The sequence below is a fragment of the Aphelocoma coerulescens genome, assembly GCF_041296385.1.
Source record: "Aphelocoma coerulescens isolate FSJ_1873_10779 chromosome Z unlocalized genomic scaffold, UR_Acoe_1.0 ChrZ, whole genome shotgun sequence".
Lineage (NCBI taxonomy): Eukaryota > Metazoa > Chordata > Aves > Passeriformes > Corvidae > Aphelocoma > Aphelocoma coerulescens.
This window is the reverse complement of record NW_027184085.1, coordinates 20,708,489-20,727,170: the sequence shown is the minus strand read 5'-3', so window position 1 is coordinate 20,727,170 and position 18,682 is coordinate 20,708,489. Positions and strand designations below refer to the sequence as shown.

The following is an 18,682-nucleotide window of genomic DNA, read 5'->3' as shown; positions in this document are numbered from 1 at the left end:
CCGGGGCACATCTGCAGGCTGACGTCAGCGGGCCCCGCGCCGTCCCCCGGGCGAGGCTGCCAAGGCTCCCCTGCTGCCGCCGCGCTCGGCTTGGCCCGGCGCCGGCAGCCAGAGGAGGAGGTCTGGGGCTACTTCAACCAAACTTTCCTGAGTCCTTCCTGCTCTGCCTGCCTTCCCTCTACTCCCCCTCTCTTTCCCCCCTTTCTGTCTCCCGGCCCCCCCTCCTCCCCCCTCCCCCCCCCCACTCAGATGATATTCACATGGTATTTTGCACAGAGGAGGCTGCTCAAGAGGAGGGCACCCACCCCCACCCCAATATAAGCCTGTTTTTCCCTCCTTCCTCCTCCCCCCCCTCTTTTTTGTTGGAAAGACAAAATGTGCAGGGTGATAGCTTGGGTGAATTGATGGCATCCTTCCTCCTGCCAAGCCAACCCGTTTTCTAAAAACCCCTTTTAGGAAGGCTAGAGAATTTTATTCTGTTGGAGAATATAACCCTGATGGTTGCTTGCACAGAGGGGAAAAGCAGAGAGGAATACGGGAATCGTCCTGTGCAATCTCTATTGTTTGAAACTTACTTTATATCAGAAATTGAAGATGAAAACGGTAAGGAAGATTTCACACTATTCAATGAAACTTTTTGCTTTTTTTGTGTCCCGAATAATGGTGCGTGCAGGGCTTTGGGGAGCGGGGGGAGATTTATATTGCATTAGGCGAGGTGCATTTGGAGTAATTTCAGAGAGAAACCTCTGAGGATGGGGGAAGGGGGTGCGAGGATTTTTCAGCCGATAAGAGAGGTGATCGATGAAGTACCATCTCGAATAGTGCACTTTTAAGAAGATTTTTTTTATATATATATATATACTTTGAATACTAAGTCGTTGGTAGAAGCAGGAAAGGAAAAACAAAACCAAACCAAAACCAAACAACAGACGAAAACCAAAGCAGCCCCCAAACCCCAGCGACAGCCCAGAGCTATTCCGGATTGCTGCTGAGTTGAGGAAGCCCCACTCTCGGCCGTGCCGTGTCCGGCGGTGTCCGCTGCCGCGGTCAGACAAGTGCACACTTTGTGCCGGGGCTCGGAGGGTCGGCGCGGCCGCCGTCCCGCAGCGATGCTGGCGGGGATGTCGGGCTCTCGCTGGGCTCATCAGGAACATGGAAGCGTGTGGTTTTGATTTACTTCGAGCCGCTTGGGATTTGCCAGACTCTTAACCCCACGGACTCGTGTTTGTCGGTGTATGTCTGTCTCCGCAGTGGCCTGGGGTTCAAAGGGACTTTGTTTGGTGGGAGGAGGTAAGTGGGCTCTCGCTCCCCGGCGATGTGTGTGCGGATTTTGTTTTCTCTACTTTCTTTCATTGTTGTACAAGAGAGAAGGGAGAGAGAGGGAAAGAGTCAGACTCTTGTTTTTATTTGGGCTGCCGGTGCAACGCGTTTGGGCCAAACGCCAAGTGTCTGGGTCACACGCGTTTTATCCAAATAGATTCAGCGCTGCTGTCTGGAAATGGGCTGCTGAAAGTTAACTTTAGGATCAGCTCCACCACAGCAACCAGACTCTTCCCTGCAGTCTCTCTAGGGACGACGGCTTTTTTTTTTTTTTTTTTCCTTCTGAATTTTTTTTTGAGGGATGTGTGTCTGGTGACTTCCAGTTTGCTTCAGTACCAGTTTTTTTTAACTGTGTGCAGACGTGTACAGATAATGTGCATGTGTGTACGTGTTGAGCTGTGTGTGTAGCCATGTATTTTTCTAGTCAACCCTCTGTTGACTTTTGGGGGGGTGACTGTTGCTTTTTTGGTAGATGCAGTGACAGCTGCCCCCTCGGCACGGCCGGCGGGGAGCCCTGGGGCTGGCGGTGGGGGGGTGATTCACACGGCGGCAGCCCCGTCGTACGCCGGGGCCCGCACAGCAGTAATTTTACTCCCCACGCCTCGGCTTCTGGTTAATTCCTGGGGAGGAGGGTTCGGTCCTTTCCCTTTGTACGTGTCCCCCTCCCGGCCACCCCCGGCCCCCTTCCTTTTCACCGAGCTCTTCCCGGCGCGGTCTGCATGTCGCAGTTCTCGCCTGGGGAAGCTCCCGGGGGCACGGCTAATCCCCGGCTTTTGAAACCCTGCGACGCTTTTCACGGCCAGCCGCGATACCTGTAATTGAATTTGTGTGATTGATGCCCGTCCCCCGCCCCGTCCCCTCCCGCCGCCCTCCCCATTTCCTTAGCAACCACTCGTAGTGCCGGGCGGGCGCACGGCCGCCCCTGCCCGCGCCTCACCGCGGGCTCCCGCCGCCCGCACGGCCCGGCCGCGGAGGGCGGGAAGGCGGCGGGGGCCGAGCCGCGGGGGCGGGGGCGTGGAGGACAACCCCCTGCCCGCCCGCCGCAGCGGCGGGTCCCTTTCCCGGTCGTCGCTCTCCTCGACCCCGCCCCGAGACGCAGCAGCGGTCTGGGCGCTGTGGCCCGGCGGTGCGGTGTCGTGTCTTTTCGGGCACCTCGGCCGCTAACGGGAGACCTTGGCGCTGCCGCCCCGAAGCGCGCCGGAACCTGTCGGTTCTGCGGTGAACGCCCCTGGTGTGGCGGTTGTCTTGGGACACCGGTCTCGGATGCTACCCTGTCCTAAAACTTGAACTGGTTAAGTGATGCGCCCAAGGCACCTTTGGTTCGATGGAGGCTCCCATGATGACTGCTCTGAGCAGTTTGGCTAGTCACCTCCTCGTAATCCACTTTATCACGGAATCATTTAGATTGAAGAGGACTTCTGAGGTCATTGAGTCCAATTTATCATCGAACATAAATTGGACTGTCAGTTAGACCGTGGCACCAAGTGCCGCATCCAGTCTTTCCTTAAACACCTCCAGGGATGGTGACACCACCACCGTCCTTAGCACCCCATTCCAATGTCTAATCACCCTTCCGTGAAGAAATTCTTCCTCGTGTCCAGCCTAAACTACCCCGTGCAGTTTGAGCTGTGTCCTCTCCTGTCGCTGGTTGCATGGGAGAAGAGACCAACCCCCACCCCGTCACACTTTCAGGCGATTGTAGAGAGCGGTAAGGTCATGCCTGAGCCGCCTTTTCTCCAAGCTAAACACCCCCAGCTTCCTCAGCCACCTCTCATAAGACTAGTGCTCCAAAAACTATGGCCTTCTTTTTCTCCTCACTGAGTGTTACTGGGTAGGAACCTCATGACACCAGTGACAGGACTGCCACAGTTATCATCAATGCCTTCACAGAAATGCCAGTGCTATGCAGCTGCTTTGTCATTGGCATCAGCAAACATCTTGTACTATTCCTTTCCTATTTGGCAGAGCTCTTAAGAGTTAGACGGGGTCTGTGGTTTTAGGTGGTGATTGAGGACACTGGTAAACCTACGTTTACCAGTGGGCGAATGTGTAATTCACCCCATGACACACTAGAAGTTTCTTACTGTAAGCTTATTTGTTGACCAAATTTTGCATCTTAACAACAGTCTACAGTAAAATGCTGAATATAGACTGCCAAGGAAGGTGGAAATAAAAAAAAAAAAGGGTATAGAGTCTGGACTTTGAGGTTCCTACCAAATGTCATACTGAAAGTATTTTATCTTGAAGTTATCTGAGTGCTTTATCATTCACATCCATTACCACTCTTCAACTGGGAACGTTAATATAGCTTCATCTGATCAGGTTGTATCCATGGTCAAGCTGGCAATAAATATTTTTGAAGAAGAGGTAAAAAATTCTGCTGAAACTTCTGCTGAAGCTTAATATGAAAGGAGATTGGCCTTATACGAAGCTTGAAATGAGGGAGACCACTTCAGGGACCCCTCCAAGGACACTAGACATGAGTGACTGTTTGACAGTATTGACCAGCATGTGGTTATGGTCCATCATGTGGGCCATTGGTGGGTAAATAATAAATAATGGTACTAAATAATGGGTGCTGTTAATTTATGTCCAGTATTCTGAGCTATCTAGCTCCTTAGGTACTGCAGTTTCAGGAGATCTTAATGCTAGGATAAGTTATTATCAACCTAACAGGCTGAACATGAGCTCCCTGTTAGGATATTTTGGCTAAGTAGAAGCTGTAAGGCAGTTATTACCTCTATATATGGCAGTAATGAGCCATGACTGGACTACAGTGTCCAGTTCTGGTGTCTGCGGATGAAAAGGGATGCTGGTGATTTGGAAACGGTTCAGAGAAAAACTGCTGAAGTATTCAGCCATCTGGAAACTGGATTATACCGAATGAGATAAACCAAATAGGTTGAGCTGCTTATCAGGAAGTGTCCAGAGGTGCTTGTATCAGATTATAACTATACATACAAGGAAAAGAAGCCAGCTCATTAGCAAACAGGGATAAAGCAAGATGCAGTGACAAGAATTTGAAACTATACATTCTCAGATTAGAAATAAGGTGCGTTACTCATTGTACTAACCTAGCTGAAAGAGTATGGGGTAATTATGTATCTTCAAAACTTGCAAAATTCTAGGAATTGTAACTAAATATTAGCTAGAAAATAAAGGTTCTACATAGCAATGCAAACAGAGAGCTTTTTTTATTGGTGTGCTTTGAGGCCTTGCCACATGTGAATGGCATCACAAAGTCTTTATGCTTCACCAGGAAAACAATACTACTAAGCACAAAGCATGTTTGCAAAATATCTTTTAGTCTCTTTATAAACCTGATTAAATCCTGGGTGCTGTCTTGAAAGATATTTAAAAGATAAGATTAACCTCATTTGCACATTAATAATTAGATAGATTTCAAATTACCTAAATATTTATTGTAATGTTGGTAAATGGTATTTGGGTGATGTGATTTTTTTTTTTATATTTTAGGTTACAGCTCTTTATAAAACCTTCACAAATAATCCACTAGCTGCAGCTGTATTACCTGTCTGAATGAGTGTTTTAAATCATTCCAAGAATTTTAGAAAGGCAAATTTATCTGGTGCATATGTAAGTGACTCTGTATGCTTGTGGAAATTGGATTTTAAACAAGCTCCCCTTCTTAGGTGTTCTGTTTCTCCATTGTCTGCTTCAGCAGAGTTTGTGCACAGGTGTGCTGCGAGTGTGTAAGTGGACTGATGAGTACCAGCTGACACAACACATAGTTTGGTGTCCCATGACAGTGGACTGTTAGTTGACTGGATGGATCTTCTATTTAATCCCTGGCTGCAGCTAGAGCTGCTTTTTACTTTGTTGCAATAGTATTTTAAATGAAAAAAAATAACAACAAATATTTGAAATATTAGAATGTGTATGATGAATAGCTTTAGATACTGAAATCTGTTCTTTAGTATCCTAACATGCAGCATTCCCATTTAAGTGAATGGGAATTCTGCCTGCATAAGCAGAACCCTAGCCCAAGCAATAACAAAATACATGCTTCAGAAAGATCAGATAACTGTACTCTGGATTCTTTCCCAGGTTCTTCCTTTATCTACCAGTATATTGGGACCTGTTATTAACAGTTGAAATCAATGAGTGCATAGCATTGATTATAGGTGGAACAAGTCTGAACACAGTGTTTGAGCTACAAGAAACACTAAATAGGTGTAAGAATTCATAATAATAACGTGAACCTGATAAGTGTGTCATAAGCTGTATGGATCTGCTTTTCAAGGTTAATGGTAACCCTTTTTCTATTTTTTTTCTTTTTGTAAGCTTGTGATCTTGGATGTGACCATAAAATTGATACTGAATATTATTTCAGAATGTTGCCCTGTGTAGTTCACTATCATGGCTTAGTATTTTCCAGCATAGATCTGTTTTAATAGAAAGAATTTGCCTTGACTCATATTCTTCTGTTTTTCAGGAAAAGAAATGGAGCAAGTTCAGTAACTATCCAATCTAACATCTGTCTCCTATCTTAAGGAATCTTACAAATACTTGTTTTGAATTGAGAAAATGACTGCAGCTATAGAAGAAAGTACCTGTCCAAAAAGTGGAACATCCTATAGTTAATTTGGAAGTAGTATAAAATAAACTGTTATGGTGCAATTCTGGAGTGAAGTTAACTCTATAGCACACAGGTAGCTCTCCAAGGAGAAAGAAAAAAGAACTTTCTGCTTTTTCTAAATTATGGAAATTTTTTGGAAGACGTGGACATGGATTTTGAGCCTAGTCATGGCTTCATCAGAATTTCACAGTAACAACCAGCTCTCATACAGTTCTCAAGGTAGGGGTCTGATCTCTGTAGCTGGCAAGAAGCATGTGTTTTTGCATTTGTATTTGTGTAATATTTTCTAAACCACGTTTATATAATTCATAAACTCATATGGGCTCTGCTCTTAGTTTTATCATGATTAATTGTCATGCAGATTAAATTTCCTTGTTCTAATATCTCTCGGTCTAATTTTAACTGTAGGAAAGCCTTGCAAATTAAATCTTGTAAAATGTACTTAATAATACTTGAGAGGCTTGCTATGATAAAATTAACATGCTTTTAGACTAGGGAGTAAGAACCTAATCTTGTTTTTACAGTATAATTCTTTTCATTACTACTGTTTGTATTCTTGCAAGTGGATTTTATAGCTTTTGTCTTTGAATGGTATCACTGGGAAAAATATGCCCTTCTTAAGTTAGCCCCAAATATTTACATATTTTTTGGTAAATAGGAAAAGATATGTATTAAAATTTTTTCATATTTCCAGTGATAAGCAAATTAATAGGAAACCAAACACATTTCATTGACTTACAAAGAAAGAAAATAATGTTTTATTTTATTTAGTAAAATGCTGCATCGTGTGTTTAACTGAAAATGACTTTTACTCACGAGAGTGATGAAATTTACCCAAAAATGGTCTATGTTTATGCTACTACTTGTTGTTTCCTGTTATATTTTCTTCTCTTCTATGCCCACTCCCTGGACTGTCTTACCTTGTGATTGATTACAAAGAGGAATTCCTGTCTTACCTTGAACACTACCAACTAACAATCCCAATAAGGGTTGATCAAAATGGAGCCTTCCTCAGCTTTACTGTGAAAAATCCTAAACCCTCAAGAAGGAGGAGGAGCACAGACCCTTATGACCAAGAACTGGCAGCATCTAAATTATTTTTTAAACTTTCTGCCTATGGCAAGCACTTTCATTTAAACCTGACTCTCAACACAGATTTGGTGTCCAGACATTTTACAGTAGAGTACTGGGGGAAAGATGGACCACAATGGAAGCATGATTTCTTAGACCACTGTCATTACACAGGATATTTGCAAGACCAACACAGTACAACTAAAGTGGCCTTAAGCAACTGCAATGGTCTGGTAAGTCCATATTAAATGTTATAGTATAATAGTGTGCTTGTCCCTTTTAAATTACAGAAGAAGAATTAAATTGGCATATCTTTCAGTTTTTTTGAGTCCCTGTGGGAAGCAAGTAGACAGGAAGGTGCAGAAAACCCCTAAAACCTGATCTAGGTTGTGGGCAAAAGTAGTTGTTTTTCAAGCTTAATATAAGTAGTACGACTCAATTCTGTAGTCTTCTAGCTGGCAACCTCTTTAGTGTTTACAGTGTCTGCACTAGGGCTGCAAGATTAGGTCTGTGCTGAGATCTTTACAGTTGTAAGAACCTTCCAGGCTCAAGGAGCAGGAAGGAGGAAACAGTGGATCCTCCAGGATGCTGAGTCTCTACAGAGAGATGTTGATTGAGCTGAACACCTGCTTGTCTTTGAGTATTTGGGTTTAGAAACTGAGTAAATAAAACAAGAGGAATTGCTTGGTGTAGACATCATCACTGCTATAAATTCAAAACATGAAAAGTCTTTAGCAAGTACCAGCATCAGAAAGTAATTGTATAACTTTTTACCAGAAAGATTTTGTTTCTAAATTGTAAACCTTTGCATTTAGAAGGAAGATTGGAAGTTCTTACCTCATTTATTCTCATCTCTTCTCTTACTGGTGATCTTTTGATGACATGACAGTAGTACCTTCATGGGAGAAAGAAATTAGAAAACGAATGCGAAGAATTAAAAAAGCAAGAGTATTGAGTAACAAAATACTAAAATAGAAAGGCATAACCATGAAACACTAAATCAAGAGCCAGTGTTTTCTCTAGTAAAAATATACATGTATATTATGGTTACTCATTCTGGTTTTTATTATGGTAGAATGCTGGTCGATATTCTTGTTAGGAATAGGCAGATCTAACTAATTGCTAAGTAAAAAAAAATTACTCAGATTTGCATTTATCCTTGGAAGTGCTATTAAATAATGCCTCTTGGGATGTTATTTTCAAAAAAAAAGCCAGCTGTTTCAGATCTAGATAGGTTGCATTACACCCATCTACTTGTGATATCCCTGATACAGTCTAGTTTAGCATTTCAGAGGATTCTTGAGGAAAAATATTTAATGGGGATTTCAAGTGCTAAGTGAACACTTTTAAAGAAATGGAGTTAAAATGATGTTCCATTGAGTGTGGTATCACAGTTTGTTCGTGTAGACGTATAGTAGATAGGTCTGAATTTAGTACAGTTTTCACTTTGATTGCAGTTTCCATGTAATAGCTTTTTTTTTTTTTCTTCCGTCACAGTTATTCAAGCTTTAACATTAGTACACTCCATCTTTGTCTTTGAATTCTTTTCAGCTAAAAATATGATGGAGACCAAGTCCCTTCTTTCAGGACTCATTTCTTTAAAAGAGGCTGCATGCCTCTTTATTTCCAGAATTTCTGCTAATTGGTGCACAGACTAGTTGGTCCCCTTGGAGCCTGCAGTAAGTGCCATGGTGATCCCATTTCAGTTCCTCTTTGACCTTGGCTAGGGCAGTGAGTCAAGAACTCCTGCCCTTGCCCTAGCTGATTCTTGTTTTCCTTTCATGTTAGGAAAATAAAAGTGGGATGAGGCAGAAAAAAGCCCATATTTTCCTATTGTCTTTGCTCATCTGTTGCTCCTCATGGCACTTACTTTCTTCAAAAGCGCATGGAAGATGTCATGAGGAAGCAGAATCTTTTTTTTGCTTTGGTTTGCCCAACACCCTGAGGTGACATTTAGCACTGCATGTTTTCCCTTTGCCCTCAGGCTGTCCATTTTGCTGGAGTGAAGGTGCCTGTGGTTCTAGGTGTCAGTATGTTAACTTTGTGTTTGTAAGTTAAATTCAGTGTAGAGTGTTTCCCAGTTAAATTGTCATCTTCAGTGACTGTGGTTGTTGTCAGTTCTTATGTCTGTCTTTCTGGTATTAAGGCAGCCTTAATTAAAATTCAGTCTTTAGGCACACAAGTTCAGATAAAGCCATCACAATGTTATTTTTGAATGATGTTTCCTAGTAATGAATGTTTTGTTACACAGCCGCTGGTTAGAACATGTTTAATAAAGCCATTGGCAGTGAATATTGAAGACAATATTACTCGTTTAAACTTAGCAATAGTTCAGAATGCTTTATACTTAAGACATTCATTGTATTTTCCAGTTTGATTGCTGGTCTGTAAGTGACTGCCAATCATATTCTAATAGCCCTTGATTGACATCTGTATCAAAGCCAGTCATTGGAAGTTTAACTCTAAAGCAGGTAATAAGTAATCTTTAGCAGTGAATGTTGCTCACAAACAAAATGTATGCATTACATTTACTCCAGTTGTCCTGTTACGTTTCACTGTTGACAAATAGGTCAAATTTCTTCCCCTTATTGAATGTCTTGAATTACTCTGTTTAGTTAGTTAGTTCAGAGTGGTTATGTGAGAGCATGATTTAAATAACATATGTTGCATGACTCTGAAGAACACTTATATTTGAGATAAGTGTAAGGAGGGCTTTCTCTCAGTTTCATTATAATAAAAGTGACAAGCAGTCAGTTCATTTTCCTCTCACTGTTTCTTGTTTCAGCATCTCCCTCTATATTTCTCATTACCAAGTGTCCTAGAATTACAGGCTGCTACTTACTGAAGTTTCAGTCCAGCAGTTTCCATCTGCTGGGCCCTGATTATACTATAAATTGTCTGAAGTTGTGAGGAAAGCTCTATAATCCAGTGAGCATTCATGTGAGGAAATTGAAGGTCTTGTCTGCAGGCTTGCTAGCTTCCAAGCTCATATGTGCTGTATTGGATGCTGCACTTGTGGATGGATTGCAGGTTTGGCTGTATCATGAAAGAGCCTGCAATGAGCAGCACTTTAGGACCTTTGGATGTTGGTACAAGGCAACCAGACTGAGGCATTTTCTAAGCTGAGTGTTTCATACTGAAGGGAAGAAGAAAAGAAATGGTGGTAGACTGGCTGAAGAGAGAAGAACTTCACCTCTGGGGAATGGAGTTTGACTGACTCTGAGAGGAGCAAACCTCAAAGAAGTTTTGGAGCCTTCAGTAATGGATTCAAGCAAAACCCAAACTTTTTGTATTCTCATTCACCTTTGTCTTCTGCCAGGTGTCAAAGCTCTTAACTGAGTGCTCAAACAAGTTTTGCATGGTAGCAAATTCTGTAATTTTGGGCTGAAAAGATCAGTAGTAGGAACGATTTTGAAGCTACTGTGGTCCCAAATAAATGGTTTATGTAAAAGGCACAGTATTTCCATTTTGTGAAGTTTATGCCTTGCATGATGTTTGTGCTGGACAGTTACCTCTATCCAGAAATGACAAAGAAAGCACAGGTAGGTGACTGTGGCTTAAAAGCATGAGCTTACTTGTTTAATGGGCAATTATTGGAATTTCTGGAAGACTTAATGTTTGCTTCATGTATTTCTAAATACATATATTTATAAATTACAAATAATTTTCCTAGGAGTTAGCTCATTGAAGGCTGAATTTACTCTAAAGAATACATCTAGTTTTATAGATTATCATATGCATGTACTATGGTATTTTTGACTGTATGTGAAATAATTCTATATCAGTGTCTTTAGGGCTATCTTTGATACTCGTATGTTTTTGCAGTATAACATTATTCAGAAAATTATATACAAGCTGTCCCTATCCTAGTTTTAAGATGCATTGTTAGATTCCATGATGTGCTATCTCAGGCCAGATCACTATTTTTTTCATCTTTGAGAGCGCAGTAAGTTAATGGAATCTTTTTTTCTCAGTCATAAAATCACAGTGTATAGCCAAGTGTTGACATACTGAACAACACTGACACATTTTCAGAAGTTCCCATTATTACTACTTTATATTGAAAATGGACAAAGTATAAAGGCTAAAAAGATTCAAGGCGTGGAAAAATTGTGAAACAGTAGTACTGTGTGGAAAAGGCATGTGCTTACTTGTCCCCCATAATTCCGTTTGCTTTTGCAACTGATGGATGTGCCCCATCTGAAGGAGGTTAAGGCACTGGCTGGACAGCCTGACAGAAAAAGATTATTTTTCACAAATTCAGGGGAACTCCACATGGATTCACAGATTTGTCTGAGCATGTCAAACTGTTGGAGCCAGACCTTGTATATGTTAGCATGAGTTGGCAGTCTGTAGTGGGATTGGATAACACAGGACCTCAAACAATCTGTTTTAGATAATAATCTTGGGAATGTTCCTTGTAGTAACGTACTTGGTGCATTCAGCTTGTTTCTTATATTCATGGTATTTTGTCAAAACCTTTTCTGGTCATTCTTACGTCTTAATGATATTTCTGATGCTTTGGAACAGAAGTTTAATTTATGAACTGCTAAAATACAATAGCGACACTTAAAAAGAAAATGAAAATTAATTCATTTTAATGCTTTAAATGGGCATTATTTCAAACTCCTTTTTCAACTGAAGTCTTGTTTTCCTTAAATAGTGGATTATAAGTCAAAGCTGGTATTTAGAATGTTGGTTTGCATATAATAGTATACTTCCCACTATGTATTAATCAGGCACTGCTGAATACATAAACAATGGAAGTATCTCCAGCCGCATGAATTTTTGAAACTCAGATTATATGCTGGCTGTCACCAAGGTACTTTTTAGTCGCAGAACTTAGAGTGCTTCTTAAAAACCAGTGATTTCACTGTTGAATCACTGTGATTCAACAAGATCACTTGCATCAATTTAGCACTGGAAGAACAGTTTTGTTTGCAAGCAAAAATACTGTTAGGCTTAAAATGGCATACCTATGCCAGACTTACGGGAGTGCATATGCAGGGTCAGTGTGTTTCCAGTGCTGATGGAATCACTTGTTTGACTGCAGCGACTGACTACATATATGTTTTCACTGCCTGCTGGTAGATCTATGTTAAAATTTATTTATTTTAGTTATTTTATTTTAGTTCCTTAACTAAATGTTATTAAAATATCTCTTCTTAAACACCATAGTGTTTGGGCAAATGAGATCAGATATCAGCTAGGCATTGGAAAAAGTTGTGATACTCTCCCCACCATTTTCACTGCTGGTACTCGAAGGCACTGTGACCATTGTTTGCAGACATTCTTCAGTTATTTGAAGGAGCAAATATGCAATTTGTATAGAGAATTAGTGCTGCAATTAAGTATTTGTGCTATCTGAATTGACTTAGTTCCTCTGAGGTAATCTTGCCACTTATAACTACCAGTTTCAGTACCTGATATAATTATCTTGTTCATGCTTAGACTTGTAAACATGGCTGGACTTGAGTACAGATAGGAAGGATATATGCTCTGGAGGACGCTAGGTTAGGACCTGTTGCTGCCTGAGGACCCACTCTGTCTGAGAGACAATGCCACAGATTGGATGGTACCTCTGTCTCCTCAGGCTTGGCATGAGGCAGACAGCCTTATGGGGTTGGCCAGAACCACTCTGCAGGACTCTGTTCCTGTGGGAACATAATCGCAGAGCTTACAATGGCTCAAGATTCACTTGAACCCAGATGTCTGACATCCACACTGGATGCAGTCCAAACTGTCAAGGTTCTTTCTGCGCATCTGGCAAGCCCAGTTACAATTTGGTTTATATTTTCAATACTATTTAAGCTGCAGTATACCAGTAAATGATTTATTTTCTAGTAAAACCTTAGACTTCAAGTAACAAGAAGGCATTGTGAGAGGAATTTGATACTGGCATCTTCCAGGTGAATTTAGACCCTGATGTTACATTCTGAGTTAATAATTGAGTTAGTAATGAAAAATACCCCTGAAATATTTTTGCATTCACAAATGAGTAATTGAAAGCTGTTCATACATATACTTTTCACAATTTATTATACAGTTCTGTTTGGAAAACACTGTTGTTTCTGACATATTGCATAGGATTCTTTATTTTGTAAGTTTTATGTTGTTGTTTCAGAAGTGAAGAATGGTAAGCATTTTATGTACAAAACAGTAGCAGGATGAGAGCTTTGACCAAGAGTACAAAGGCAAGCTCTGATCTTTGAAAACAGCTTTATGATACTTAGAGCAGCTATGGAGCAAGTAGTCTTATGGCTGATCATAGAGGTCTTAAAAAAAGATTCATGCATAGTACTTTTTTTACAGATCAAAGATGTGGTAGAAATTTGTGATTCACCAAGTCAGGATATGAATGTAGAAGTTCCTGCTCCCAGGCCCCTGTCTGATGAATAGCTCTTCCCTGTGTAGAAAGTTTATACATTCAGAATTTTCTACATATAGGTATCAGAATTTTTTATTTAGCAAATATGGGTGTAGAAGTCTGTTGGGGCTTATTCCCCACTATTTCTATATATCTGAAGGGATCCAAAACCTGAATTTTCTGCTAAAGTTCAGATTTAATTGCTGAAGGTTCAGGAAATTGCATAGTTGGCCTGAAATCTCCCCTTTCTTCCATAAACCACTTCCTGTTTGGAAGAAGCTGAGTTCACAAATGTGAAAGTTATGAGAATAGAATGTCTACTATTCTGCACTGCAGTATGAGGAAAAGAAAATGTTCATTTGTTATGGAGAATGAGGTGTAGTATACAGTCTGCAATAACTCTTATTTGCTAGATTTGTGGCAAGACTTTTTATGGACTGAATGCTTTGTAGACAGTGTAACCTAACTTAATATAAATAATTTGGTTTCTATTAACTAGCTCAGTTTTGGGATTGTGTCTGGATGTAAAATAATAAATAGTTTCTTTGAATATATGTCCTAAAATTAATCCTTCATGGTGTTTGTCTTTGAAGTGTTTGGCTTTAAGCATATAGCAATGTGGCATCACAGAGCGATATTGGATGGATATTGCCATAATGTCTTGGTGTAATTTTTAATGGGAGTCATTGTAGTTTTGGAACATATCTGTGAAGACACTATTTGTAATAGTCTGAGAATATCTCTTGCTTTTTTAACTGCATCCACCAAAAAAAAGGTGAAAGTACTCCAAAAATAGGACTATAATAATTTTATTTTTTCTCACTGTGTTGTTTGTAGGCTTCTACTCCTGCTCATACTAAAATCAGCAGAGGAGAGCTGGCTCATGCACTGTTTTATGTGTTGGCTTCTAGCTGTGGATTTCTTCACAGAGAATGTTTTTCAAAGTTAAGTTTTGTGGTAGTAGTTTCATGTTGTCTTTTGTAAGCTTTTGTTTTCTTATCTGCTTCTTTAAGCATGGAGTCATTGCTACAGAAGATGAGGAGTATTTTATTGAGCCTTTAAGGAATATAACAGAAGATTCTAGTGACTATAGTTACGAGAATGGTCATCCTCATGTTATATACAAAAAATCTACCATGCACCAGCAACACCTCTATGATCACAGTCACTGTGGAGTCTCAGGTAAAGAAGAATGAGTGTCATTCCTTTTAAAAAATAACTTAAGATGTATTTTAAGATCTTGCTTGTTTCATATTTAAGAAGCAGTGGAGAATGTAGCAATGAGAATCCTCCTTGTGGGTGATCTAATATTTTGTTGAAAAGTAGTTTTGCCTTTTTTTTTTTTTCAGCTTCAGATTGAGAATATAGTGTATTTCAAAAACTAAGACATTGGGAGTAAGTCTTGTTTTATGCCTGTGTTGTGTACAGTGGTGGAAGTGAGCACAGGCTTCCTCAAAATGTGTATAAATGTACTTCATTCCTCAACAGGAAAACATGATTGAGTGACTACATATTACAGCTCAATGTTTAATATGTGCTTCATCTCATTTGAAGAAACTTGATATGCAATAAATATGTCAGCATTATGGTTATCAATATGTTTGGAACTGAGTCCACATCTTTCTTGTTTACAGAGGTTTATGGTGATTTGGTACTGGTTTTTGGTCCGGTTGGTTGATATTATTCTGTTATAGTCAAATATGTGATTTACATGTGCCTTATGGGAAGGATTATATAGTTTTGATGGAGAGATATTTTCTTTGTAAAGTAGTTTTAACTTCTACAGATACACTTTTCAAGTACTCTGACATGGCCCTTGATTAAATTGAAAACTAATTTCCTGAAGACAGCATGTAGTAAATCTGACAAGTTCTTTTAGAGCACAAAACTAATTGTTTTTTAACATAATTAGAAAAATGTTCTAACCTTGTCAATTGTTTATATTTCAGTAGTAGCTTATTCTTAAAAGTTCAGTCCTAGACAGTTGTATTCCATGAAATTCAGTGCATGGAGCAGACAATAACTAATCTTAAAATAAAATAATATCACTCCTCTTTGATGTAATTTATTTTAGCTTCTTTTGGAGTTTATAATGTTTAGTGGCACCAGCTGTCTAAGCCTACAGGACAGAGTGTCTACAAGATCCCATTCTTGGGAGACAGTTTTTTTCTTGAGTGTTTCAGTTAATTGTGTTTATGGAATGTCAGACTTCATGTATGTAGCTTCTGTTTTGAGAGCATTAATCAATACACATTCTTCTAATATTGCTAAACAAGTCTCTTAACTGTTACTGCCTGCTAATTGATTGTAAAATAAGGTGGTAGTATATATTCATTTTGCAGAGACAGCTGTCACTTAAGCCCCTTGAAATAAGTGGAAGGTTTTGAAATGTAGGAACATGCAATTTTTACCATTATTATATCCCTACAAAAATAAAGGATATTGGCCTCTGTTGGATCTTGTCTTCTAGAGTAATGCTTAGAAGTCATTCTCCTCCAAGCTATGAAGCAGAGGGAGCTAGTTTTGTCAGGTTGTGTTCAGTTATTCTGATGGTATCTGTCACATGGATCACAGGTTGATTAGAGCTATACATCTTGCATGCATTTTCTGTAAAACATGGTGTAATATTTAGCATTTATTAATTTGGATAATTGGTGATACCTTTGTCCTTGGAAGCTCCTGTGCACTCCCTGAGCTTTTATATCCCAGAGTCCTTAATTACTGAAGTACTAAAGCACTGCTTTTTACAAGCCTGAGATTATGACGATGATCATTCATCTCAGTTTCTTCTTTTCCTGTTGTTCTGTATACTATTTGCACTTCATGAAAATGTCTAAAAAAATTTGTTCTCTGCCAGGACTGCAAGGTCTTTCTTTTCCAGATGACATTCTATTTTACCCTCATGGGTACCAAAGCCTTTTAAACTCATTTTCTGAGCACTGTTGCAGCTTTATCTTAAAGGGAAATGGCATACAAAGCATCCCGAAATACCTAAAAAAATATAATAGCTAAAAAGTAAAGTCAAATATTAATTTTCAGTTTTGCAGCTTTCACACCTAAGGATTAAAGCCAGGTATTCAGTGATCTTCAGGGAATTTGACTGGTTTGGGAAGTTTCGAACAGTCCAATTTTGTGTTTTAAAATGCAGTCATGACAAAGCTGTAACTACCTTTTGGCAGTGTGGGATTTATTTTGTCTGGAGACTGATTTTAACTTTACGTTCAGAACAGTTTTCCTAGTATTATATTCAGGGAGGAATCTGCTTGAGTGACTGTGAGTTGTCAGGTTTCCCCTACTGTAACCTAGTTTGTTCTGTACCTGTCTCCATCAGGGAAATGGTCAGGATTTTGAAGTGTTGGTAGAGACAAAGGGAGTGTAGTTTCTGATCTTTCTGAGAAAAATGACAATAATAGAACAGAAAGTGGAATACAGAATTTGGTGAAAGCATGATCAGAATTGACTGGGATGAGTAAGTGATGGACTGCTTCATAATAGATGGTGGAATTATGATAGCTAATACAAAAGGAGAATTGGAGAGGCAAAGAGATTCAGATAAGAGCATAGGATAGATTTTCACAATTTAAATTATATTTTAAGCATTTAAACATAAAAATGTTCAAAAAATAAAACATTGAAATTGTGTTTCAGGTATGTATTGTCACCAATTAATTATGTTTCAATAAATACAGCTGAAATTCCTAAGGCTTTGGTAAGAAATTTTCCACTGCCAAATTCCAATTACTTCAGTGGGGTTTGAGACCACTGGATTATCTTGCAAAATGCTGTATTTGGATAGGAAACAACAAAAATTGACATATGGAAACTGCAGAGTGGCAAATTATTTCTGGGTAGCTCTACTATATTTTGATATAAATAGTGATTTCACTTGTGACAGACTTTACAGTTGGTGTGTTATAAAATGAAATAAAAGCTTGCTAGATGCGTGAAATAATGGTGCTAAAATATTTAGAAAAAAGCAGCATAATGTTTCTCTTCAAAATATTGTCATAGTTGCATCTAACATAAGAAGTTTGCTATTGCATTTTGAGATGTTTTTCTATTTGTGCCTCTTTCTCTCCACCTTGACCACCACCCAATATCTTAGATGACTGACATAGGAAACCTTGTGAACTGTAGTTGTGAACTCCATGTTTACATGGGTTTGGATTTCTTTGCAGTTGCAGTGTAAAACCTAATTTAATACTATTGCCATAATTATTTTGGGGTTAATTATAGTGTTTTTTCTGATTTTTTTGGGTGTTTTTTTTGGTTGGTTTTTTTTTGTTTGTTTGGTTTGTTTTGGTTGGTTTTCTTTTTTTTTTTCTTTATTTTTCCTTTCCATTTTTTCCCTTTTCTACTTCCTTATAACTATGTTCAATGTTAATTGAGTTTAATTTTTTTTTTTAACCTATGAATATGGCAAAAGAATGATGTAAATTGCCACATAGGTATTTTTGTTAAATAAATTGTAGATCTTTATTTATTGATATATTTCAGCATTTAAAATAATTTAGCCAGCATTATTTAGTGCTTTTTAGAGAAAAACAGCATAAGCATTGATAGATCCTGGAGTGCAAGGACTGTTTCCAGCTTTCTCATTACTTTGAGATCAGCTGGAGCCTAAGCTTCTTATCTGATAAGAAGATGAGAAATGGTTGTGTTTTTGAAGTCTTCTGAAACCTTTGTTTGAAAGATAGTATTAAGATGATTCCAGAATAATCTTTTTTGTCCTCTGTAAGTTTTATGCTTGAAGTCAGAAGTTTTCACGTGTTTAGAATAAATTGCATCTTTGAGTGAAAATTTTGAATTAATGTGGAAGCAGTATTGCATTTCTAAACTACTTCTAGCACTCCAAGAGCATCAGAAACATCAGCATTTGTTATTTGAAAAAGAATGAATTAAAAAAAATTTAGTACAGTAGCTGTCAGAGAAAATTTGACATTCCTAACTCACTGTTTAAGTGAGGTGAAAATTTTTGAACTATACAAGAAGCTTTGAATTTTGTATAATAGAGGTAAAAACCAGGAAAAAAATTATTAGTCATTGTAGAATCCAAACCAGGCTTTAATACTTTCTACAGGTTTTTTTTTTTTAGAATGGATTATACCCGTTGCAGAGTGAGGACAATTTTGTTACTGGTGTTTTTATAACTACCAGGTTGATTTAAATTTTTTGACTTTTCTAAAATATGCACCTTTTAAAGCCAATACCATAGCCTCAAAAATGATGAAACACTGCAAGAGTGAGAATGCTGAAGCTTTATATTCCTGGGTTTGACCTGAACATACATTCATACCTTGCAGTGTAGTTTTTCTCTTTGAAAG

At 39.0% G+C, this 18,682-nt stretch overlaps 1 protein-coding gene across 1 annotated transcript in view; it reads left to right on the top strand.

The window, feature by feature from the left end:
* Positions 1-369: 369 nt before the first annotated feature.
* The window catches only part of ADAMTS6 (ADAM metallopeptidase with thrombospondin type 1 motif 6), a 148,865-nt gene continuing 130,552 nt past the window's right edge, over positions 370-18,682 (top strand). Inside the window, exons 1-4 of the mRNA XM_069001962.1 lie at positions 370-603; positions 5,777-6,139; positions 6,860-7,224; positions 14,372-14,540. Coding sequence (XP_068858063.1) covers positions 6,043-6,139; positions 6,860-7,224; positions 14,372-14,540 — 631 coding nt within the window. The 5' untranslated portion in view covers positions 370-603; positions 5,777-6,042. The remainder of the gene's footprint in view (positions 604-5,776; positions 6,140-6,859; positions 7,225-14,371; positions 14,541-18,682) is intronic.